This window comes from Bos grunniens, chromosome 22 (genome assembly GCF_055505025.1).
Source record: "Bos grunniens cultivar Pamir isolate PY7600 chromosome 22, Bosgru_T2T1.0, whole genome shotgun sequence".
NCBI classification, from domain to species: Eukaryota; Metazoa; Chordata; class Mammalia; order Artiodactyla; family Bovidae; genus Bos; species Bos grunniens.
In genome coordinates, this window is record NC_141186.1 from 53,754,934 (window position 1) to 53,780,829 (window position 25,896).

Consider the following 25,896-nt stretch of genomic DNA (forward strand, 5'->3'; position numbering starts at 1 on the left):
TGGCAATCTCAATTCAAGCTTGTGCTTCATCCAGCCCAGTATTTCACATGATGTACTCTGCATAGAAGTTAAATAAGCAGGGTGACAATATATAGCCTTAATGTACTCTTTTCCCAGTTTGTCAGTCAGTTGTTCCATGTCCAGTTCTAACTGTTGCTTCTTGACCTCCATACAGTTTTCTCAGGAGGCAAGTAAAGTGGTGTGGTATTCTCATCTCTTTAAGAACTTTCCACCATTTGTTTCATCCACACAGTCAGAGGCTTTAGCATAGTCAATGAAGCAGAAGTAGGTGTTTTTCTGGAACTCTCTTGCTTTTTCAGTGATCCAACAGATGTTGGCAATTTGATCTCTGGTTCTTCTGCCTTTTCTAAATCCAACTTGCACATCTGGAAGTTCTCAGTTCACATACTGTTGAAACCTGGCTTGAAGGATTTTGAGCATTACCTTGCTAGTATGTGAAATGAGTGCAGTTGTGTGGTAGTTTGAACATCTTTGGCATTGACCTTCTTTGGGATTGGAATGAAAGCTGACTTTTTCCAAAAAGCCTTGCTGCACTTGGGTTAACCTGGCATCTCCATCTTCAGATGAGTACAGAGTTGTCAGGTTCCCTGGTCTATCTTAGCCAACATTTGAGGGAAGTAAAGAGATTTTTCACCAGGGTTTTAGCCCCAGCTCTGCTGTGTGTGCTTTGTGAGGTAGTTATCTCTCTGAACTGTTTCCTCATCTGGAAAATGGGGTAGTACCAAACCTCCTAACAAAGGGCATTAGGTACCGTGGGCCACGAAGGAGTGGTGTGTGGAAGGGGCGCTGCCCCAAGAGGACAAGGGGAGCCAGCGCCCCGTCTCCGGTGCTCTCTGCTCCACCTCTGCCTCTCCAGGACAGGCACTTCTGTTTTTTCTGTTCCGCAGCACCATTTCCTCACTGCAGGACGCCCACTGAGAATCCTGGGCTTCAGGCTCCAAGTAGCCCCTGGAATAGGGTCAGCCTGTGTTCTCCGCATCTCGGATTGTGTGGCCCCGCCCTGCCCCTGGGCTGCAAGTGCAGGGACCTCGGTGGAGGGGGAGACCCTGAGGCCTCACCCAAGGCAGCCACAGCCCACCCGACCTCTTCCTGCCAGTTGCACCCCAGGCTCCTTAGGTCAAGCAGTGGGTGTAAGTAGAGGCGAGCGCTGCGGGGAGGGGAAGGGCGGCTCTGAGACAGGGAGCCTGTGCTCCACGGGGCTGTCCTGTGGACAAGTGCAGAGTGAAAACCCTCAGGAAGCTGCGTGGGCTGTGCCAGGGTATGCTGCCCGGAGTGTCGTGCGCCCAGGAGGGGGTTGGGGAATGATCTCTGCTCCCAAGGGCAGCAGTAAGGTCAGAGTGTGGGCCCAAGCAGTGCCTGGGGAGGCAGAGAAGCGGGAAAGATGGAGCGGCCACGCTTTTCCTCAGCACAGGCAGGCAGGTATTCCTCAGCTGTGGAAGGGCCGGTGCAGAACCTTTTTGCGGGGAGCCTGGACAGAGGGCACATAACAGGCCTGGGGTGGCACATGGCCTGAGGGGACTGGTCTTGTTTGACTCAGCCAGGCTGGCACCAAGGAGGGGAGGACCCAGCAGTCCCAGCAGCTGCCCTCCATTGCCTGAGCGGCCGCCCCCAACATGGCTCCGAGCGTGTGGTCACCGCCTCCCAGCGCTCCTGGACGGAGGGCGTCATCAGCCAGGGGTACAGGTGGTGAAACAGGCTTGGGCGAGGGGGTGCGCCTGCCTTGTCCTGGGGTGCACAGACGTGAAGCTGTACTCGAAGCAGGATCTGAGTCACCCAGAGCCCTGCCTTTCCCCTCACACCACACTGCTTTCCTCTGTGTGGTCAGAGGCCCTAACTGGGCCAGACACTTCACCCATTCCTTCCCAGTTAGGGCCTCTGCTTCTTGTTCTGGGGTATTATTGGGGAGGCCAGGGGCTCATGGCCTCTCTAGCGTAAGTGCTTGGCATTAAGGTGACTGCACAGAGGAGGGTGACCAACCCCCACCTCTCTGAAGCCAACATAAACAGGTTAAAGGTCAGCCTTGTCACAGTGAAAAGGTCAGCTTTTGGTGTTTACAGAGCACTAGATGGTCTCTGTGGCCTGAGCAGAGCTCTCTGCTCTCCTGCCCTCTCTGTAAAGCAGCTCTCCCCATGGGTGTATTTAGCGTGTTTATGAAACAGTTGGTGGGGCCCTGTGGGCCCTGCAAGCCCAGCCTTTACACAGCTGGGCCATGCCCAGCACCTCTGCAAGGCACGAAGCCAACCCTCCCACACCTCACCAAGACACTACCACCATTTGGGGGGCCTTCCTCCCCAAATGCAGAGTGCTAAGTGTTTGCTGTGCGTCCTCTCCAGCCCTCCGCATGCCCGGCCTAAGAGGCAACACTGTTAGGGTGCACGCTGCACCAAAATGGAGGTGGCTAAGACATTACCAACTGGTCTTAACCCGGTGGCTCGGTGGTAAAGAATTGAATCTACCTGTCAATACAGGAGACACAAGTTCGATCCCTGGGTCAGGAAGATCTCCCGGAGGAAGGCATGGTAACCCCCTCTAGTATTCTTGCGGGAAGTTCCCATGGACAGAGGAGCCTGGCGGGCCCTGGTCCATGGGGTTGCAAGGAGTCAGACACCACTGAAGTGACTGAGCAGCGTGCAGCTGGTCTTAGCAGCCCTTGACTCAGGTCTCCCCAAGCCTCAAAACCTCACTGTTCAGCCTGTTCTGACCCCCTCCCCAAGGTCTCTCTCTAGCTGTCCTCAAAGTATTCTCCATGTTTCAGTGAGTGGTTTTGCAACACGTGAGTCAAAAAGGCCACTTTAAGCCTGTTGAGCAGGTGCTGGGGTACAATAAACATAGACAAACCAGTGACTGACATTTAAAACTCCGTCTCATCCCGTGACCACACTTCAGCGGTGAGACGTGCTCCTCTCGTTCTGGGCAGGAGGTTAGAAGCCGCAGTGAAGAAGCTGGTTTGTTACCAATGGTATATCGATAGACCAGTGCCCTCAAAGTTGATAGTCGTAGACTTATTTCCTGTGCTCTGAGCCCACGAGTGATCACCTTTGTTTTATTCAGGAATACCGCTTTAAGGTAGAATGTGTCTGAGAGTAAAAGTAGTTTGGAGACATTTTAAAAGTTTTATTTCTCAGTCATAAAAATCATATGCTATTTGATATGCATGTATGTGTATAACACACATTTATACATGATTTGTATGTGAGGCATTGAATAATTCAGATTTTAAGAGCAAACCCACTGAGGATCCATTTCAGAAGTGCTGCTTAGACTCCTGACAGTCTGCACCCAGCTTTGCACACTTTTCTAGCCTTCTGTGGCCCACTGGAATCTTCAGCCAACCCTGTTTTGCTTCAGCCCATTCGTGTTTCCTGGTGCTAGTCCTTCCAGGATCAAGCAAAGATAGCAGGATTAACCATCTATCTCTATAAAAACGAAACGAAAGATGTGACAGAACCTGAACTCATTTCTGTCAGGCACCTGGTGATAAAGGTCTAAGACACCAAGATCAGCACTGGTTTTCATGGCTGCTCTAATGTCCCCTGCTTACCAGCCGTCAGAAAAGTTTTCGGAACTTGGAAACCAGACTCTTACCTGCCTTCAAAACCTTTGTTGGCCATGTCCCCCTCATCAACTCTGTCCCAGTCCCATTCTCAGTGAAGGACAACCTGGGGTCTTGAGAATCACATGTCATTTCCTGGCATCAGTATTGTTGGGGTGGAGGAAGGAAAGCCCGGGCAGCTTTCAGACTCCCCTTTGAGCTTAGGCTAGGCTGTGAAAAAGCAGATCTGTTCATGCCTGAGAAGCAGCAGCCCACCCCAGCTGCGGCGTTGGGTAACCTCTCCTTGAGAATGCATGCGCTATACACAAAGCCTGCCTCATCTGGAAGACACAGCTGTGCTCCCATGACATCCGGGAGCCTCCCCGAGCCCTACAGGTGGAACATGCTGGTGGCCTCCACGTTGTGAGACGTTGAAGCACTCCTGGAAGTGTCCTCGGAATACATGTGTTGGCCTGAGACACCCAGGTAAGGGAGGCAGCCTGCATCTTTCACGAGCTTCCAGAAATTCTTCCGAAACTTGAGGCCAACAAAGGCATAGAGCACAGGATTAAGGCAGGCACGCAGGTAGGCAATGGCCTCCGTCACCGTGATGGCGTAGTCGAAGCTGGTCATGGTGTGGTACTCCCAGCTTGTGCTGCGGATGAGCTTCACGAGGTTGAAGGGCGTCTGGGTCAGCAGGAACACCGCCACCACCAGGAAGATGATCTTCAGAGACTTGTGCTTCCGGAAGCCTCGAGCCTGAAGCAGGGTCTTGATGATGACCGAGTAGCAGACGATCATGGCAAGCAGTGGCAGAAAGAACCCCAGGGTCATCTGGATGGCCAGCACCATGGTGGAAATCGCCTCGTGATAACCGCAGAAGGGCTTGTCGTGGTAAAGGACGTTGCCATAGATGATCTGCGGCAAGGAAACCAGCAGGGAAACCACCCAGATGGACGAGCAGATGGCCTTACCCCAGGCCATGCGCTTGGCCTGCTGGTTGTAGGCCTTGGTGGCCCGCACCACCGCGACGAAGCGGTCCACGGTGATGCAGGTGAGCACGAGCATGGACGTGTAGAAGTTCAGCGTGTAGATGCCCAGCAGGGCTTTGCACATGACGTTGCCAAAGACCCACTCATGGATGCCTGCGTAGGCCCAGAAGGGCAGAGTGCAGACGAACACCAGGTCAGCCAGGGGCAGGTTCATCAGGAACACGTCTGTCAGGCTCTTCAGCTTCTGGTAGAAGACGTAGATGACCAGCACCAAGGAGTTTCCCACCAGGCCGCAGGTGAACACCACCACGTACATGCACGGCAGGAAGAACTTGCTGAACCGCAGGAAGTCTTGGTGCCCCTGGCTGCTGTCGTTGGAACCATTGAAGAACCCGAGGTCTTCGTAGTTGTACTCAGCCATGTCGTCTGTTCTGCTGGACCCCTGGGAGTCAGACCACAGGAATTACATGCATTTGGGTTGAGGGTGACCCCTCCTGTCTTCCCACTGTCCACATTCAGGGTGCAAATGTGCGTGTATGTGTGCTAAGTCACTTCAGTCATGTCCGACACTTTGCGACCCTGTGGACTGTAGCCCACCAGGCTCCTCTGTCCGTGGGATTCTCTAGGCAAGAATACTGGAGTGGGTTGCCATTTCCTTCTCCAGGGTATCTTCCCCACCTGGGGATCGAACCTGCATCTCTTAAGTCTCCTGCATTAGCAGACGGGCTCTTTACCACTAGTGCCTCCTAGGAAGCCCCCTCCTGTCTTCCCACTGCCCTGTTGCCCACACGTAGGGGGCGAATAGTCAGCTTCTAAACGCTCCCACTGTTCTGCTGGGTAACAGCCCAGGATACTGGGGACAGCCTGTTCTGGGAGGAAACTGCTCAGCCAGGGACCCTTAACTTGCAGTAAAGTTCTCAGGACCCCACCCACATTCCAGAAAATCCTGTGCTAAATGGCCTTGGAAGCAGAGGTCATCACATGGTGAAATGGGGAGCATGTCCTTTTGGAAGGACTGCACTGGTCTTCAGTGGGGAGGCTGTCTTCATCTGTCTGGGCCTCACAGCAGGTACCCACGCAGCCTGTGCCCCATGTTTTGTGAGGTTGACCCCTGTACCTGGAATTGTGAAAGCCATGGCAATATCCCCCTTAGAGGGGGGTCCACCTTGATGGGCCTGGAAACCAAGAGGAGTTTGGTCCTTCCTGCCCCAGGTGGCCTGTTCATCCTGCCTCATCTTCCTGTGATGGGGAGGCAGGTCGGGGAAGAGCCCAGGCTGCCCAGTGCTTTGGCTGAGTGGCTTCCTGCCCAGGGAACTGGGCGGTTCTCCTCACGACCAACCCCAGCCTTCCCCCTCCTTGTCTGTGTATGATATTCCACCCTCAGGGCCTCTTTGGTCTTCAGGAACCTCTTCATGATAGATTACCTGAGAAGGGAACATTGCTCTAGCTTTTACAACCAACAGTGTAGAGCTGAGGGTCTCCTGTAACAAACAGAAGAGCTGATGGAAATGGGACGTCGGGGGATGGGCAGCCACAAACAGGGCCGGTGGGCAGCCTTGCAGTGGGGCTGCTTACAGCAGAGACCAAATGGCTGTCTTTCTTGCCTGGGGGTCCTAGCCCTTCAAGATTATCACCCCCTGTGACCCTGCTCTGGGCCCTGTGTCCCCGCTGGGGACCACAGACCAGCCCCAGGGGTGACGTCGTCTGGTGTGGGAGCAGGGGCAGCTTTGGCAGCATCAGCCTTGGGGGGTCAGGTCAGTGACCCGCAGACGCTCAGCACGCAGGGGCTCGTGCAGTGACTAGTGCCATAACCCACTGGCACCTCAAGGAGAGCTTTAAGAAGAACAGGCCTTCGTCCAGCAAAGGCAGAATATCAACCAGCCAGATAAGACGGTGCAAGAGAGATGATTTCTGCTTTTGGTCTTCTCAGAGACTTGACTTTTCCCCAGCTGGGTCCTGACTGGAAGGGACGTCCACCTTAGTGCTACCACCTTGGTTGTTCGTGGAGTCAGAGCACCCTCCTGCTCCAAGAAAGGACCTTGCCTTTGGGCTAGGACTGCTTAGTGCTAAGTCCCTCCTCCTGGACCACAAACCCTTGGCTCTAAGAGCGAAAGGCCAGCCCGGAGGCGTTGTGCCCCACCGTCTCTGGGCTGTAGGTCAAGTGGGCCCAACGATGACGTGTCTGTGTTACTGCTTCACGTGGGGGCAAAAACGTTTATCATTTAGGACGTGACGTTGACGGTAATGTCACGTCTGCGTTATTGCTTGACTTACTCTTCCCTTTAAAAATGCATTACACTGGCATTGCAGTTTCCTCAGAGGACCCGTGCAAATTCATCTGTAACGGTTGGTAAACAGTATTTAACAGATTGGGACTGCATGGTTGTGTGCAGACAGAGTATGAAAAATTACTTTCTCTTCTAGAAATGTTAAAAGCACTCATTTCTTTATTTTCTCTAACCAAAGTCCTAGGTGGATTTGTGAAAATTTAAAACAATAATAATATATCCAACTTTGGAAATAGTATATATTTGATAATGAATAAAGAAAATATAATCTCGGCATAAAATAGAATATGATTGAAACATTTAGGAAGCACCCTTGACTTTGGAAAATACAGTGCATTAAACAGTGTTTTTCTTGGAGCATGGTTGATTTACTGTGTTGCGTTAGTCTCGGCTATACAGCAAAGGGAGTCTGTTACACATATACATACGTCTGCTCTTTGTTTAGATTCTTTCCCCATATGGGCCATTACAGGTGTTGAGTAGAATTCCCCGCCTATACAGCTATGTAGGAGTGTGTATATGTCAGTCCAGTCTCCCAGTTTCTGCCCCCTCCAAAATACATTTAAATTGCTCAAAACAGTGTAAGCACAGAGTAGATATGCGAAATACTATTTGGCTGTTACTATTACAATGAATAGATGACAGAGTGAATGTGACATTGATCATGATCTCAACCTTCTTTAATCAGAAACCGCTTTGAGAGTCTCCTGAAAGCTGCACATCGTTTCCCTCAGTGATGATGTACATACATGCCTGCAATTCCAGGGATTCATGAACTCTAAATCCCTCTGTTCTAAATCCCTCTATGGACCTTGTTTAAGAACCTACGATCAGCTCTGTGGTTTTGACAAAATTTTTTTTAAAACGAACAAAAATTACATTTTATCAGCAGTTCACCCCTGACTTGTAGAATTAGTAGTGACTTATTTCCCTTCCTCATTTAAAATTTTCTGTATTTTCGAAAGCTGTTACAGTTGTGTATTGATGTACATGGAGAAAAGAAAATAAACCATAAGCTAACAAAGGTCCTATAAAATGGGAAAGAAACAAAAAAAAAAAGGGGAAAGAGATTAGTCAGTGAACAAACACAGGTAGTTAGCCTCCCCTTATCTCCTGGGGAGGCGTGATTATACCATTCCTGTCAGCAGCATGTTTAGTTTTTAGTTTAGTCGCTCAGTCATGTCCCACCAGGCTCCTCCGTCCATGGGATTCTCCAGGCAAGAGGACTGGAGTGGGTAGCCATTTCCTTCTCCAGAGGATCTTCCTGACCCAGGGATTGAACCCGGGTCTCCCACACTGTAGGCACATCATGTTACCAGCATCATATTACAGAAACAGATTAAGTCACAGTCCTCTATTCTAGCCCTGTGGCAGCAAGTGGCTGAGCTGGAGTTTGAGCCAAGAGCAGTTGAGCTTGAAAACCCTGGCACTTGACTGTACCACGCTGCAGGCAGGACTCTGAGAATCCCCCCAAAACGTGGGGTTAGCCCCTCTTTTAACTATAAAGAAAAAGATAAATGACTCACCGGTAGAGCTGCTCTTTCAGTTTGTTGATCAGACGAGGTTGCTCACAGCAGCAAGGTCTGCCGTTGTCTCTGATGTGGTCCAGGTTTCCGTTAAGTAATTGTGAAGAGTCCTCAGTTGGTGATGATAGGAGACCCAGCCCTTCCCCATCTTGCAGGTCAGAATCCACATGACCCAGCCTGCACATGTGTAATTTGGGGGTCAAAGAGACAAAGCAGTGGCTCTGATGCTGCACAACCCCCGCATCCTGGCTGGGATCTTACCCTTTACCAGGATCTGAGAAGGTTTTAATTTGTAAACCAAAGGGGAGCCATGCACAGGCCTGGCACTGGTAGTCCACTGAAGATGGTGGCATTTATACCCTAAAATTATTTCATCCACTAGTCGTATGTTCCCTTGGAGCAGTTTGGGTCTGGACCAATGCAAAGTTGATGGTATGGCCTGGGTTCTGTGTGTGTGCACCTCTAACATACATGACAGCCCTGATCCCCATAGCAACCCTGCAAGTAGGTATTATCCCATTTTATAGATGGGAATACAGAGGACCATAGCCAGAGAACAACCCTCATGGCTCACAGCCAATAACTGCCACTGCCAGGATGCAAGCCCGGGTGTCTATCATCGGCAGGCCAGTGGGCCAGATGGCTTCTAGAGCTGGGTCTGCCAGAGGGCCTGATGTCGCCCTGCCTCCTAAACCCTCTCCACTCGGGTGGTGCTCACCGCCCTGCTTCTCATGGATAGGGTCACCAGTGAACAGGCTGAACCAAATCCTGAAGGACTTGTCTCTCTCAACAAGACATCCCTTCACAGGGAGCCAGCCTCACATTTTGGAGTCTTTGAGCTTTGAGAGATGAGTTCCTCCCAGCAACAAGCCAACCATGTCACTTAGGCCCAGTTCACAGGGTGATGACAGAAGGGCCTGAACCTGGTCAAACACACTGACTTGGATGTGCTTGTCCCGCTCAGCGTGTCCTCCCTGGGGAGAAGCAGCCCGGTGCCCTCGTGACCGCGTCCATGCGTGGGAGGGAAGAGAGATGTGTATCTCAGAGAGAGCATGACTGTACTTGTGATAAGCATTCTCCAGTGGAGAGTTCTCCAGTGGAAAAGTCACAACTAAATTAGAGCCCCTTCCAGTTTGAGGGCCAGAATTTTATTTCTGTTGTCTTCCAATTTGGAGTGTCGGTTGCTTTTCTTTGAAACAAAAGTGAACCTCTTGACGGCAAGTACCCAGTCATATGTCTTGGGTTTTCCCCCAGAACATGCAAACAGTTCCTGAACAGAATCAGGGAAGAATAAAAGGGCCGTGGCAGCTGTGCCCACCGCAGGCTCTCTTGGGGTCAAACTCTTGACCCATTCCCTTTTTCTGAACGCCTGACATTCTGGAGCCAGAGCCCTGGTTCCGGCGGCAGCTCTGGCACCAGGGATGGGGCAGTGGCTGCTGGGAGAGGAGTAACTGCCAGGCGGTGGTGGGTGGTGGGGGCTGTGGAAGATGAGTGGAAAGACCCTTAGAAAAACAGCCTGCCCAGAGGACAGCAGGCGGCGGGCCAGTGGTGAGGACAGGGATGTGGGTCTGCATAGTTACTAAGTAATCAGACATCAAAACCAGAAGTGCCCTTCGTCACTTGGTTTTTCGGCAAAAAGGAAGCCAAAACCAAAAGAAAAACTGGTAAGAATTTAAAAGTCAAGTAAAAAGATGCACGCAAGCCCCACAGTGAATGTGGCCCACCATGTAGCTTAGCTTCTCCTTCCAGACCTGAGCTGTTCAGCAGAGCCTTCTGGAATGCTGGGCGTGCCCTGTGTCCACCTGTCCAACAGGCAAGTGTAGGTATCAGGCACTTGGCGTGTGGCCACTGAAACCATGGAGCCAAGCTTTGAGTTTTGTTTTAATTCTGATGAATTTAAGCGGCCACTTGAGGCCAGTGGTGCTGTACTGTACTGGGCAGACCAGTTGTAAAACAGAGACCTCTCCAGTTCACAGGAGGCCCCATGTAACAGGCAGAGCGGCACTCCTAGCTGCTGGCCTGGCCTGGTGGAGGGCTGGATGGGGCCCTCTGAGGAAGGCTGTCACCAGACACGCAGGCCAGGAGGCTCTCTAGGCTCCATGCCTTCCTCAGACAACCTGAGCGGCCAGGAGTCTGCTCCTCAGGCAGTTGGCAGGATTGAAGTTAAAGAAGCAAGTGGCTGAGGCGTTTTGATTTGTGACAGGAAAATACTGTAGATTCCAGCTGCAGATACTGAGCTGGAGAGAGCCCCACTGTGACCCCTCGTCCAGGCAGGCGTGGACCCTGGACCACCTTGCTGGAGACTTCCTCAGCGTCCTTGCCTGTGGTCACCAGTTCATTCTTGCTTGCTTCTGAAGTGGAGTGAGCCTTGCTCATGTCCTTGAGGACATTAGGGACAGAAAACCACGTTGGCTGTGTGCAAGGCAGGTGCCCAGGCCAAATGTGGCAGGGGCGGCCAAGATGACCACCCCCAAGAGGGCAAGGTGACAGATATACGTGCCTCAGTACGGGTTCTGCTCGACTGACCACAGGCTCAGGGACGGAAACTCAGATGGACAGGATGGGGTGACGTGCCCTCAGCCACAAGAGGCCACCACAACTAGTAGTCGGTTCCCACGGCCAGAGCAAGGGGAGGAGGAAAGTCACTTTTGGACAGTGAGCTTTTCTGAAACATCTCAGTTTCAGAAAACAAAAGGAGAGAGGGTGCCCCCTAGTGGCCATGCATTTGTTCCGTCCTTCTCAAACTTCAAAATCGCTTGACATCTTCCAGCAGAGTTGCTTGAACACTTTCTGCTGTGTCCCACAGGGAGAAATTTACATGACTACCCAGGTGTGTACGTGTGTAGACATAAAGTCAAACAAGAGCCTCTTAAAAACAATAATGCTTATCCTTACCGCATGCAACGTGATGCAAAAATGTGTTGACATTTTCTATTTTATTTTTAATATGCATCATAACTTACTCAGCTGATTCACAACTCACTGATTGGATTGTAACCCACAGTTTGAAGAGCCATTGAAGGGAAAGTCTTCATAGCCTTTGAGACTGCATCACCCACCCATGCACACTCCCCCCTCCCCCACCCACCCCACCCCCACCGGTCACAGAGCTCCCCGACACGGGGCCTCAGCCAGGACTGGCAAGGGTCGTGGGACCTACTCTGGTAATACTTGCAGGTAATCAGGTTGTCTGTGTCATGATGGTCAGAGAGGTGAGATGGAGGAGGAGAAGAAATAATAGATTAAGATTTTTTTTTTTTCTATCGCACCCCACGGCTTGTGGGATCTTAGTTCCCCAACCAGGGATTGAACCTGTGCCTCCTACAGTGGGAGCAGAGAGCCGCTCCACTGGAACACCAGGGAAGGCCCGGCATCTTTTATGTATTCACTTGTTATTATTTTTTTCATCGTTTGGCTTTTTCTTTTTTAAAAATTCCTTTTTCGTTTTTACCTTTAGGTCTGTGATCCATTTCTGAGTTAATCTCTTGTATATGGTGTGAAGTATGATCAGTTGTTGTCACTGCCCTTTTGCACAGAGGTATTCAGATTGTTTTCTAGCACCATTATCTCATGGCATGTGGGATCTTAGTTCCTCAATTAGGGATTGAACCCGTGCCTCCTGCATCACAAGGTGAAGTCTTAGCCCCTCGGGGAAGTCCTCTGATGTCTTTTATTCTTAATGCAGGAAAACTGAGAGAACGAACCACAGTTTTCAGCATTCGTTTTTCATGTGTTACTTATCTCTCTCATTTATGGCACTTGCACTTTGGACAAGGTTGAGAGCAAATGAAACGAGACAGGCTGACTGGCGCTGGGACTCCCGACTCCTCTCCCCTGTCCCCCTGCTTCCCCAGCTATTAAGTGGAGGTTGGACTGGATGATTCTTTGAGCTGCTTCTTGCACTAACATTCTGTGATGGCAGTATGGGAATCTGGAAGCCAGTGGTTGAAAGATGAACAGGAAGGAGGTGTTGGACAGGGAGGAGGTCAGAGGTGGGCTGGGCCGAGGAGGAAAAGGACTGACAGGCTTGCCCTTGGTGGCAGCAGACACGTCAGGACGTGTTCTTGCTGCACCGTCCCTGAAACAGTGCCCGCCAGGGCGAGCCCGGCTCCTCCTGGCCAGTGGAATGCCTTCTCCAAGTCCTTTGAAACTTACAGCCTTTGTAAGCCAGCAGAACTGGGGTCCAGCCGGTTCCTTCTCCTCCCTTTTAGAGAGGAAAACACGGAGAAGGAAGTGGCTCGCCCAGAGTCAGAGTTGGTCATAAAGCCAAGACTGGAACCGCCTTGAGTGACGCCCACCCCTTCCACCTGCGTGCCCCCGTCTCTCACACACACACACACACCCCTTCCACCTGCGTGCCCCCCTCTCTCACACACACACACACACCCCTTCCACCTGCGTGCCCCCCTCTCTCACACACACACACACACCCCTTCCACCTGCGTGCCCCCCTCTCTCACACACACACACACACACCCCTTCCACCTGCGTGCCCCCCTCTCTCACACACACACACACACACACACACACACACAAGCCATACTTCCTGTGGATCCACTCCACGCCCCAGCCAGAGGGCACCCACTGCTCGGACCTCAGGGCACTCAGACCCGAGGGCAGGGTGTCTGCGGACAGGCTCTCCCACCTGTCGTGGGCTGATGGAGACTGCACAGACATCCCTGGCCAGATACCTGGGCGCTAGTGGCAGTCTGATTATCTCGGGAGCCCTGGAGGCCCCCTCCATGCCAGCTGCCACCTGCACCCTCACAGCAGCGCCCTGGGCAGCCTGTCGCAGTCAGTGGGCTCGGCCCCCCAGCAGTAGACAGGAGCGGGGAGGGGAGTGGGGCCATGTGGTGGGGCGAGCAGCGGCCCAGCCTCGTGGGGGGCAGGTGTGGCATCCAGCTGTCTGAAGGAAGCCAGGTCTTCTGCCAGAGGTCTCCTGAGAGGAGAGGCCCCTCGTACTGGGCTGTCCTCCAGAGAGAGAGGCTGTGTAAGTTGGCAGGCTGCAGTCTGCTTTGTGTGTGAGAGGATCCCGTTCAAGGTGAAGGGGCTGTGGGTTGGCCTCAGGTGTGGCTCTGCTAACCCAGCGCCCGCCACCCTGTGAGCCCCTCGGAGACTTCCTCCTTCGGGATCTGTCTGTGATTCTTCTCTTGACTTCGTCAGCTTTCCCTCTGCCCTCTCATCCTGAGTTTACACACTAACGATTCACTCCCCCGTGTGTATTTCTTCACAAGTATCATGGACGTGCTTTGATTCCTGCAGACAGCCGTGGCCTGTCCTTTGGGGCAGGGACAGTCCCTCCGCAGCCCCTGTTTGCAAGATCTTGTGGGCCAGGGGGAGATGAGACCCCTGCAGATGGGCAAGGCCCAGCGTGACCGGGGGTGGGATGAGTATGCAGTGCAGGAGCACGGAGGGGTGGGAGCGGGCGGTGGCTGCTGCGTGTGTCAGCCCCTGGGGGAGGCACCGGGCCCCCCCCCAACTCCCAGTGTGTCGTGGTTACTGCAGTGCACTGCGTGGTACACAGACATTCCTGCCCCCAGAGCCGCGTGAGAGCCAGTGAGGCCTCTGTCCCCATCAGTGGCCTGTGGCCACTGACATCTTAACCAGTACATGCCAAGGAGCGGCAACTCAGTAGGGTTTGAAAATGTTCCGTGGGAACACTAAATGTAAAATTCAGGAGGTACCTTTACCGTAGGACACCTCAGAGCCTTCAATTTACTGTGTAAGAACACCGTGAGTTTCGGAGAAAGAGTATGGGGTTCCCCTCCCCAGGCGCTGGTGTTCCACAGAGCACACTTTGGAAACCTCTTTCCTGCCAGGCAGCTCCGGCAGCTGGTTCTCTGGACAGCAGACCATGATGGGAGGGAAGAGATGTGGCATGGGTCTGCCCCCTTATACGAGGGGCCCCCACCACCTCCCTCTCGGCCCGTGCCACTTCCTGCCCCTTCACCCTGTCCTTGTTCCTCGGGAAAGGGCCAGAGCAGGCTTGTGGAGTCAGGGACAGGCGCTGTGAAGTCAGCATCCGTGGTGCTGGGCGCTCGCCCCACGGCTATAACTTCTGGTGTGGGAGAGGAGGGCAGCCCATTTGTGCCGGGCGGACGCTGGGGAGGTCACTGCAGCCCTGCTCTCCCCCCGCACCTCGCTGTCCTTCCCACCCTAGCCTGGCCCCCGTGGCTCCCCAGACACGGGGTCTGCGGGCTCTGTCCCAGCGTCTGTGATCAGAAGGGCTCCCTGTGTGTTCTGGGGATGGCTACTGGACTCCAGCAAGACTGTGGGCCTATGTGCTGACAGCTAGCTGGCTGTGTTTGTGACATTTCAGGGACACCACGTCCACCTCCGTCACCCCTGAGGATGCTGAAGACATGCCTGTGGGGCAGGATTCCGAAATCTGCTTGCTGAAGTCGGGAGAACTGATGTAAGTCGTGGGCCCTAGCTGGCCTTGCTGGGGTGGCGGGGGCTGGAGGTCACAACTGGGGAGCAGAGGAGGAATGCCAGAGGAGGCCTGGCCTTTCCGCGGCCCCGGAAAACACGCCTGTGCTCGACTGGGCGCCCACAGTGGCTTTCAGGTGTGCGCTGCTTTCTCTTTTTCCCTTTCTTCTTCTTCGTTTTTTTGGTAAGATTTATATACAGTAAGATTTCCCGTTTGCAGTGCATAGTGCTTGGATTTAGACAGATGATACGGCGTAGTCACTGATTGTCTGGCAGCCCCCGCATCCTGCTGGGCCAGAGGCTTATACAGTCTCAGGCCCCTGTGCCCAGCCAGCTCCACTTCCCGTTCTGCCAAAGAGGAAACCTTGATCCAGAAAAGAAAAATGACTGCCCCCGCCATGTGACCAGAGTGAAGATGTAGAACAGTCCCGTCACCCTGGAAGGCTTCCCTGTCCTCTCGCAGCCATTCTTCCTGCACTTCTGTGCCCTGTGTATGTTGCAAGGTGGTGCTTACTATGGAAAAGAAAAGCACCCCTCAATTTTAAATAGAAAACACTAAGAAGGTAAGACTTGAAGGAGTTGCCATGCAGATATGTGAGGGAACAGCATTCAGGTGGAGGGAACAGTCGGTGCACAGACCTTGGGGCAGGATGGTGTCTGGTATATATTCAAGGAATCCAGGAAGGGCCAGTGTGACTGGAGCAGAAAGCAGGAGAGAGACTGGGTGAGGAGGAGACAGGGCCCACGTCACATCAGGCCTTCTGGGCCACTGTAAGGACTTTTAATCTGAGGGAAATAGGAGCTTTAAATTAGATTTGGGTTAGAAGCATGACTTAGCCTAACTTACATTAGAAACACGGTCACTCTGGTTGCCATGTGAAGAATGACTCTGCAGGGGCAGAAGTAGGGAGACCAGTAGAATTTACGTTTGTAATGTGAGCACTGTAGACAACAGACTTTTTTAAGATAACATTTGAGCAGAGATGGCAAACCCTTACTATCTTCTCATTACCATCTCCCTTAGCGAGACTGAGTATTGTCCTCTTGCTGAGCAGGTGAGGTCTAGAAAGTGAAAAAAGATTACGGGCACAGTCCAGGTCACTGGGTGCAAGGGCAGAATTCTGGAACGTAAAATGATGAAGGACCCTGCATCGGTGCATCCTGTCAGTGAGTGGTGCAGCAAGATCTCCAGATTATGAGACCTCTTTTCCACAATAGACTCCTCTGCCTACTCTCAGATTCTTGAAAACGGTTAATATTGGACAAGACCTTTTTTTTTCTGACTATCAGTTCAGTTCAGTTGCTCATTTGTGTCCGACTCTGCAACCCCATGGACTGCAGCACGCCAGGCCTCCCTGTCCATCACCAACTCCCAGAGTCTACTCAAAGTCATGCCCATTGAGTCGGTGATGCCATCCAACCATCTCATCCTTTGTCGTCCCCTTCTCCTCCCGCCCTCAATCTTTCCCAGCATCAGGGTCTTTTCAAATGAGTCAGCTCTTCACATCAGGTGGCCAAAGTACTGGAGTTTTAGCTTCAGCATCAGTCCTTCCAATGAATATTCAGGACTGATTTCCTTTAGGATGGACTGGTTGGATCTTCTTGCAGTCCACAGGACTCTCAAGGGTCTTCTCCAAACCACAGTTCAAAAGCATCAATTCTTTGGCGCTCAGCCTTCGTTATAGTCCAACTCTTACATCCACGTATGACTACTGGAAAAACCATAGCTTTGATTAGAAGGACCTTTGTTGGCAAGTAATGGTCTCTGCTTTTTAATATGCTGTCTAGGGTAATTATAACTTTTCTTCCAAGGAGTAAGCGTCTTTTAACTTCATGGCTGCAGTCACCATCTGCAGTGATTTTGGAGCCCCCCAAAATAAAGTTTGTCACTGTTTCCACTGTTTCCCCATCTATTTGCCATGAAGTGATGGGACCAGATGCCATGATCTTCGTTTTCTGAATGTTGAGCTTTAAGCCAACTTTTTCACTCTCCTCTTTCACTTTCACCAAGAGGCTTTTTTGTTCCTCTTCACTTTCTGCCATAAGGGTGGTGTCATCTGCCTATCTGAGGTTATTGATATCTGTCCCAGCAATCTTGATTCTAGCTTGTGCTTTGTCATGATGTGCTCTGCATATAAGTTAAATAAGCGGGGTGACAATATACAGCCTTGACGTACTCTTTTTCCTATTTGGAGCCAGTCTGTTGTTCCATGTCCAGTTTTAACTGTTGCTTCCTGACCTGCATACACAGTTCTCAAGAGGCAGGTCAGGTGATCTAGTATTCCCATCTCTTTCAGAATTTTCTGTTTTTAACTATAATCAGCCAAAAAGTTAATTTAATTTAACACATGGAAAAATGGTCCATGGAATTAAATTTTCACCCGTGAATGAGCTGTATCAGAGCTGTTCTTTAGAGTACTTTGGATTTTTAGTCATCAGTTAGTCTCTCATCTGCAAAGCTTGGCCAAGTATTCCCAGCCACCTTCACACCTTTGGAACCTTTAGCACCACCCCTTGAACCCCTGTGCAGTCTTAGGCAAGCTACCTACCCTCCCTGAATTTTGGTTTCCACCCCTGTGTTAAAGGGGCAGCAGCATTTTTCTTCACAAAGGGCAGGCTGGTATAGTGGAAAGGCAGTGGCTTTGGCTCAGATCTGTGTGAACCTAGGCAGAGTCTTTTTGAATCTTAGCTTCCTCGTGTGTTGACGAGAACAAACCCGAAGCTGGCGAGCAGAGTTGGCCCTTTCACGGTTGAGGAGAGGAGAGGAAGGCCACAGGCTCCTGACCTGCAGCTCCTCCCTGGAGACCCCACCCTCGTGGCCTTGACTCACCTGCTGCCTCTGGATTTGCCCTTAATGAGGGAGACTGCCCTTCCAGGCAGGTTTTTCCTCTGACATAATTCTCACACCAGCCAGAGGCAGGCATGGTCATCCCTGGCTGCAGCCTGAGGCTGAGCCCTGTGGCAGGAACCAGCACCACGCCCTCCGTCCCAGGGAGGAACTCACTGTCCCAAACCTTTAAGCTTTTGGAACTGGCTGTTAATTCAGCTAATGAGAGGGAGAACAGGGACACGGCCCCCAGAAGCCTCTCTCCCCAGGGCCCTCATCCTACCCTGCATTAGCAAGTCTAGGGCATTTGCATTTAAGAAATGCACGTCAGGGTGCCCCCTTGAAATCTCGAGGCAGGTCCCCACTTTCTGCTGAAAAGAGATCACAGACAGAAAGGGCAGGAAGTTTCAGACGATGGGTGTGCATTCTGCGGGTACTAAGCAGGTAAAAGCGGGGGAGCGAAGAACTGGAAGGAGAAAGAGAGAGTGGACCGCTGGGCAGAGGCCAGCGGCAGGAGAGCTGTGGAAGCTGAGGCCTCCGCACACACTTCCTGCCCTGGAGGGGTTCAGAGCAGCCCAGGTGTGTCTCGTTCCCGCCAGCTCGCAGGGACCACACCAGCTCCTTGAAGACAAGGATTGTCCTCTGTATTTTTCACTCCTGTGTCCCCAGTGCCTTGAGCTGTGCCTCGAGCTATGCCAGGCATCTATTAATAGTTAAGTGCTCAGGAAACAGCTGATGGCATGGACTGCACATCAAGGTTTCTCCCACAGTTAAGCCTGTCAGTCATGGTGACCAAAGGCTTGGCCACCCTTCAGCAGCCTCCAGCTGTCTCCAGTCACCTCTGAGTTACGGGCGACATGGCCAGTGGACTCAAGCGCTTTCCCCGCCGTGTTTAAGCCCCTCTCTGCATTCATGTTTCAGGATAAAACTACCCCTCACAGTGGAAGAGATCGCCAACTTCGGGGAGGGCAGCAGGGAGCTGTTCGTGCGGTCCAGTACCTACAGCCTCATCACCATCACCGTGGCCGAGGCAGGCCTCACCATCAGCTGGGTCTTCTCCTCCGACCCCAAGAGTATCTCCTTCAGCGTGGTCTTCCAGGAGGCCGAGGACACGCCGCTGGATCAGTGTAAGGTGAGGCCGGCTCCCTGCCAGCAGGATGCCCGGACAGCCCTTCCCTGGACTGCTCTGAGAAGGACAGAGGGAAACCAGGGTGGAAAAACCCAGGGCCTGCGTCAGGCAGAGCAGGCGATGCAGCTGGGCTTGTCCAGTGGGGACGTCCAGTCCTAACGTCTGAAGGCCTTTCCTGGGTCAGCTTCAGACAGATGTTGGGATAGATCAGTAGGTGAAACTGAAAGGAATACAGATGTGTGACTCAGGTTAAGGATCGTATTTTAACAGTCGTGGAGAGCAAGAGTGAGTCATCACTGGAGGTGGTGACCAAGATCTCTGCTTCCAGTTTTGAGTTTAGGGCGTTCAGCATCTCACTTCAGACAGGTCAAAAGAGACTCATAGCCTTTGTGTCAGTTGGGTGGTTGGGTTGGGAACCTTGGTAGCAGACACCAGTTTATAAACTCCTAAGAAATCCTAAGCATGTGACATTGACTGGCTGGGACCGTCGTCCTCAATTTTGGTTGCACTTAAAAAGGAAACACCCGGGAAACATTTTTAAACGCACTTCTGAGTCCATAACCCAGACGCCCAAATCAGAATCACTCAGGGGGACCCAGGCATCTCTGGGTGATCCCAGTGGGCACCAAGGTTGAGAGTCACTGGTCTCGATCAAGGGAAGAAGTCAGAGGAGAACGGATGGGGTGGAGTGCAGAGCCCAGGACAGCAGATAGGCCTCCAGCGGGGCTGACTCCTCGAGGGCAGCAAGCGGGTGGGGCGGGGGGGCGGGGTCTGAATTCCTCGCCTGAGTCTCTGCAGGCAGGGTGCGAGGGGTGATGGTGGGAGAGCTGGTTTGCGTGGACATTTGAGTTCCATTGGAATCACTGGGAGTGGAAGGAATGAGGACAGACACAAAGGCTGGATTGCAGCTCGGGGTGCGTCCTAGGCTTTTAGTACAACATCTCCATTTTCTAAGAATGAAGCTAGAGAGGAGCAGTTCGAAATGGTGTGAAGGAAGCCTTCTGTGATGATATCCACCAGTCCCTCAGGGTGTCCTGAGGGCTCACGTCGCGGTCTGGGGAGGGCCCGGGGCCCCAGGAGGGCCAGGCTCTGGCGCGCTGGGTGCACAGATGGCCGCGCCGGCTCCAGCACCCACGTCTGCTATTTGACGTGGGGGTGCGTCTGCCCCTCTGGGCTTGCTCTCCTGCCGTCCCTGTCCTGTGGTACCTGCTCATTACAGATTGCTTTGTCATGTCTCTCCTCTTCAGATTCATGCCTAAAATTGAAATCTGGCCCCCTGAGTTGGCCTTCTTGAACGGAGTTTCATGCTCGTTCTTATTTAAAAACTGCCTTGCCCCTCTTTTCCTTTCGGGGCCTCATGACCTCGCCGCACATGTAGGGAGCCCTTCCTTCCTGAGCAATTCTGAACATCCACCTGGGAGGTCCTGGGCCTGTGGGTGGAGAGCGGTTACAGGCTCAGCCATGCAGAGCAGCCTGCCTGGGCAGTTAGTTGGTCGAGCAGCTTAAGCAGTGGGCTTGTCAGCTCTGCGCTAACAAACAGCTGCACTGCCCAGAACTCACCCCAGCACCTTCGCTGTTTACCTCACGTTCCCAAGGCCCGCTGAGCGCCTAAGCACTGCGTCTGCCCAGATTAGACACAGGTGGGTGTCCATGGTGAGAGAGGGAGGGGACAGACCCTGTGTCCACACCTGTCCCCTTGCTCAGTCACTCACCTGCCTAATCCTCATGGCCCTGAAAGACCTAGCTGGTTCCTCTCAGGATTCAGGAGCTCAGAGTCCTCATCTCGGGCTCCATTGTTGCCTGGAGGGTATGGCAGCCGTTGTCGTTCCCACAGTGGTCACCAGGGGGCAGAAGAAGCTTACGGTGAGTGAGAGGGTGCTCACTCTCAGGGGCTCCTCTGCCATCCCCAGCCCGCTGTGGGGTTGCTGTTACATCTGCCTGAGGTCCTGGACAGACATCAGCCTGGAGAGTCTGTGTCCAGACTCACTTCTTTAGCATTTCACCTGTGGACTCCCCGGGTGATGCCCTGACCAGCCTGGACCTTGTGGGAACAAGAGGGCATAGTGCACCTCGCAGCACTTAGGTTTCACGGTGACGGAGGCTCAGACATCAGGAACTGGGCTGGGTCCTTGCACTCAGTTCACAACCATTCACTGAACTTCCGTGGTATAGTGGGCTCTGTAGGGCCCACTGAGGATCAGGAGAGAAGGGCCACGCTGGGATCTGCCCTTGAGGAGCTCAGAGTATCATCAGAGAGAGGCCCTATTAAAGAAACAACTGCGATTCCAGGTGGTGACTGTCATGATGGGGTGGCACCGGGCAGGGGGTGGGGGAGCAGTAAGAAGGGCACCTAACCCAGCCTGGGGGGCGTTAGCAGACCAGGAGACTCCTGGGCCAAACCAAGAGAAGCTATTGGGAGGGGTGGGAGGGGGCACGGCTTACAGGAGAAGCGTCCAGGCAGGGGAACAGCGTGGCAGCCCAGTGCCGTCTCTAGAGCATGTCAGATGCGCCCCACCCGGGACCACCCTCTCTCCAGAGGGCCCCTCTCCATCAAGGCCGGGCCTGGACACTGAGATGAGAGATGGTGAGTTTGGGAAGCACTTAAAAGAAGCAGTAAATCACGGACCTGAGGCCACCCGTACATAGACCACTGGTCTGAAGCCTGGGGCTAGTCAGGGACCAAGATCCGGGCCCTGCCTGTCTCTTTGCCCAGAGAAGCCAGAGGCCTGCCTGGGGCTGTTGAGAGTCAGGGGAGGAGCCGGGACAGGGAGCTTTTTATTTTTAAATAATTTTGAAGAGATACAATTTACATACATACATGTAATTCACCCATTTAAAATGTTCAGTTATCTTAGTATTAGTTATCTTAGCAATTCATCACCACTGTCTAATTTTAGATCATTTTCATCACTGCATAAAGCAAAAAGAAACCCTGTATCCATTCGCAGTCACTACCTCCTCCCAGCAACTAGCAGCCTGCCTTCTGTCCTTACGGCTTTCCTGTTCTGGACATTTCATGTGAATGGAATCACGCGTTACGTGGCCTTTTGTGACTGGCTTTTTCCATTTAGCATAGAATCACGGCTCTGTACCAGGGCCCAGGCCACCGGAGTTTCTCAAGAGAGCAGTAAAACCAACTGGACTGTTCTGCAGACAAGTGGTATAAATCAGGTCACAGCTGTCCAAGCAGGGGAGGCTGATGCGGGATGGCCCCAGAGTTCACACAACAGAGACCTGTCTTGCTCAGGTTTACACGGGACCCCAGTCGTCATCTGTCACCTCAGCTATATGGGCTTTGACAGCAATTGTTGTTCAGTTGCTCACTCATGTCTGACTCTTTGCAACCCCATGGACTACATACAGCATGCCACGCTTCTCTGTTCTTCACTGTCTCCCGGAGTTTGCTCAAACTCAAGTCCATTGAGTCAGTGATAGCATCCAACCATCTCATCCTCTGTCATCCCCTTCTCCTGCCCTCAGTCTTTCCCAGCATCAGGGTCTTTTCCAGTGAGTGGGCTCTTCACATCAGGTGGCCAAAGTGTTGGAGCTTCAGCTTCAGCATCAGTCGTTCCAGTGAATACTTGGTTGATTTCCTTTAGGATTGACTGGTTAGATCTCCCTGTTGTCCAAGGGACTCTGAAGAGTCTTCTCCAGCACCACAGATCAAAAGCATCAGTTCTTCGACGCTCAGCCTTCCTTATGGTCAAACTCTTACGTCCGTGCATGACTACTGACAAAATTACAGCTTTGACTATATAGACCTTTGTCGGAAAAGTGATGTCTCTGCTTTTTGTGTTTTTATTACTTTCTTTGTTTGTTTGTTTCTACTTTTTAATACTCTGTCTTGGCTTGTCATAGCTTTTCTTCCAAGGAACAAGAGTCTTTTAACTTCATGGCTGCAGTCACCACCCACAGTGATTTTGGAGCCCAAGAAAGTAAAGTCTCTCGCTGTTTCCATTGTTTCCCCATCTTTTTGCCATGAAGTGATAGGACCAGATGCCATGATCTTAGCTTTTTGAATATTGAGCTGTAAGCCAGCTTTTTCATTCTTCTCTTTCACTTTCATCAAGAGACTCTTTAGTTCCTCTTTGCTTTCTGCCGTAAGGGTTGTATCATCTGTATATCTGAGGTTCCTGACATTTTTCCCAGCAATCTTGATTCCAGCTTGTGCTTTATCCAACCCAGAATTTCACATGATACACTCTGCATGTAAGTTAAATAAGCAGGGTGACAGTATACAGCCTTGACATACTCCTTTCCCAATTTGGAACCAATCTGTTGTTCCATTTCCAGTTCTGTTGCTTCTTGACCTGCGTATAGATTTCTCAGGAGGCAGGTAGGGTCTGGTATTCCCATCTCTTAAAGAATTTTCCACAGTTTTACACCAGAGCCTTTGTCTCCCCTAGATGGTTTGGTTGATTGATTTAAAGTAATAGCGAGAAAATCTTACAGATTTTGACCATGGTGGAAAAAACAGCAGCTGGAATGAACAAAAAGTCTATAGACTGTTTTAAAGAAATAAAGAGTATTATCTTACATGTCCCCTTCGGAGGATACTGCCTCGACAAGCTCTTGGCTTTTGCTTTGTAATCAAAGTGGTGTGTGGGAAGGCTGAGGAGCGGGGCACACAGGCATCCCTGTGTAAACCGCAAGCCTTTCTCCCCGGCGCTTCCTCTACATGTGCTTGCTGAAATTTCTCAGGCCAGGTCAAAACTTTTAGGTTATGGATCACAGGAACAGACCCAACCACTCAACCTCCCAGGAGTCTCAGTTCCCTGTAGAACTAGAATATTATAAACCATTAATGGAGCTCGATGAGATACCACATTCTACTTGGTAGAGGAGCTGCCACAGAGCCCACACGTAGGAGGTCCTCATGCATCTCAGTCTCCTCCAGGCTTGTCTTGGGCCCGTCCTGCTCCCTCAGCACCATCAGCTTGCAGTCAGAGCCAGGGTACTGTGGTGGCAGGAGGCTTCTCTGCGCTCTGTCTCCCAGGCCTTTGAGGTCTCCCTTTTGACTTTTGTCTGACTCATGTGTTATTTAGTTTCGGATATTTGGGGATTTTCTAGACAGCTGCAGTTTTTTTCTAACTTAACTCCATTGTCAGAAAACACACTTTTTATAGTTTGGATCCTTTTAAATGTAATTTTTCTTAATGGCCTAGAATGTGGCCCACCTAGCGATTATTCCAAGTATACTGGAAAAGTCTGTCACTGTTTCCATTGTTTCCCCATCTATTTGCCATAAAGTGATGGGACCAGATGCCATGATCTTAGTTTTTTAATGTGGAGTTTTAAGCCAGCTTTTTCATTCTCCTCTTTCACTTTCATCAAGAGGCTCTTTAGTTCCTCTTCGCTTTCTGCCGTTAGGGTGGTGTCGTCTGCATATCTGAGGTTATTGATATTTCTCCCGGCAATCTTGATCCCAGCTTGTGCTTCATCCAGCCTGGCATTTTGCAAGATGTATTCTGCATATAAGTCAAATAAGCAGGGTGACAATATACAGCCTTGAAGTACTCTTTTCCCAGTTTGGAACCAGTCTGCTGTTCCATGTTCGGTTCTAACTGTTGCTTCTTTTTTTTTTTTTTTCTTTTTTATTTTTTAAAAAAAAATCACATGCTCCCCATCCTGAACCCTCCTCCCTCCCAACCTCCCCATACCATCCCCCTGCTCGGGGGTCGCGTAACTAGGGCCATCCCAGCGCACCAGCCCCAAGCATCCAGCATCGTGCACTGAACCTGGACTGGCATCTCGTTTCATACATGACATTTCACATGTTTCAATGAGATTCTCCCAAATCTTCCCACCCTCTCCCACAGAGTCCATAAGACTGTTCTGTTGCTTCTTGACCTGCATACAGATTTCTCAGGAGGCAGGTCAGGTGGTCTGGTATTCCCATCTCTTGAAGAGAGTGAAAACTGTGAAGCACAGTTTGTTGTGATCCACGCAGTCAAAGGCTTTGTCAGTAAAGCAGAAGTAGATGTTTTTCTGGAATTCTCTTCCTTTTTCGATGATCCAATGGATATTGGCAATTTGATCTCTGGTTCCTCTGCCTTTTCTAAATCCAGCTTGAACATATGGAAGTTCTCAGTTCCCGTACTGTTGAAGCCTTGCTTGGAGAATTTTGAGCATTACTTTGCTAGTGTGTGAGATGAGTGCAATTGTGTGGTAGTTTGAGCATTCTTTGGCATTGCCTTTCTTTGGGATTAGAATGAAAATTGATCTTTTCCAGTCCTGTGACCACTGCTGAGTTTTCCAAATTTGCTGGCATATTGAGTGCAGCACTTTCACAGCATCATCTTTTAGGATGTGGGAGAGGGAGAGGGTGGTAAGATTTGGGAGAATGGCATTGAAACATGTGAAATGTCATGTATGAAACGAGATGCCAGTCCAGGTTCAATGCACGATGCTGGATGCTTGGGACTGGTGCACTGGGACGACCCAGAGGGATGGTATGGGGAGGGAGGAGGGAGGAGGGTTCAGGATGGATTTTCTTTTAAAAATTTAAAATAAATTAAAAAAAAAAAAAAAAGGATTTGAAATAGCTCAACTGGAATTCCATCACCTCCACTAGCTTTGTTTGTAGTGATGCTTTGTAAGCCCCACTTAATGTAAGGCCCTCTTGACTTCACAGTCCAGGATGTCTGGCTCTAGGTGAGTGATCACACCATTGTGGTTATCTGGGTTGTGACGATCTTTTTTGTCTAGTTCTTCTGTGTATTCTTGCCACCTCTTCTTAATATCTTCTACTTAGGTCTGTACCGTTTCTGTCCTTTATTGTGCCCATCTTTGCACATGTTCACTTGGTATAGTGACAGACTATTTTCTTGGGCTCCAAAATCACTATCGACTGTGACTATAGCCATGAAATTAAAAGCCGCTTGCTCCTTGGAAGAAAAACTATGACAAACCTAAACAGCATATTAAAAAGCAGAGACATTACTTTACCAACAAAGGTCTGTCTAGTCAAAGCTATGGTTTTGCCAGTAATCATGTATGGATGTTAGAGATGGACCATAAAGAAAGCTGAGTGCTGAGAATTCATGCTTTTGAACTATGGTGTTGGAGAAAACTCTTGAGAGTCCCTTGGATAAGCAAAAAGTTCAAACCAGTCAATCCTAAAATAAATCAGTGCTGAAAATTCATTGGAAA

At 51.2% G+C, this 25,896-nt stretch overlaps 2 protein-coding genes across 12 annotated transcripts in view; one reads left to right on the top strand and one right to left on the bottom strand.

Moving 5' to 3' along the window:
- FYCO1 (FYVE and coiled-coil domain autophagy adaptor 1) overlaps positions 1 to 25,896 on the top strand; it is a 79,019-nt gene that overhangs the window by 44,434 nt on the left and 8,689 nt on the right. For 9 of the 10 annotated variants that reach the window (XM_086368410.1, XM_086368412.1, XM_086368411.1 and 6 more), the window contains 2 exons: positions 14,679 to 14,774; positions 18,537 to 18,747. In XM_086368410.1, coding sequence (XP_086224536.1) covers positions 14,679 to 14,774; positions 18,537 to 18,747 — 307 coding nt within the window. The remainder of the gene's footprint in view (positions 1 to 14,678; positions 14,775 to 18,536; positions 18,748 to 25,896) is intronic. The other variant, XM_086368418.1, reaches the window with a different exon arrangement.
- Positions 3,121 to 8,438, bottom strand: CXCR6 (C-X-C motif chemokine receptor 6). Of its 2 annotated transcripts, XM_086368440.1 has the most exons (3): positions 8,360 to 8,438; positions 5,970 to 6,026; positions 3,121 to 4,987 (listed from the first exon to the last, which is right to left on the bottom strand). In XM_086368440.1, exons 2-3 carry the CDS (start codon positions 5,982 to 5,984, stop codon positions 3,944 to 3,946), a joined length of 1,059 nt encoding a protein of 352 aa, XP_086224566.1. In that variant the 5' UTR covers positions 5,985 to 6,026; positions 8,360 to 8,438; the 3' UTR covers positions 3,121 to 3,943. The 2 variants fall into 2 exon arrangements, with proteins under 2 accessions (XP_086224566.1, XP_086224567.1); XM_086368441.1 differs by lacking the exon at positions 5,970 to 6,026.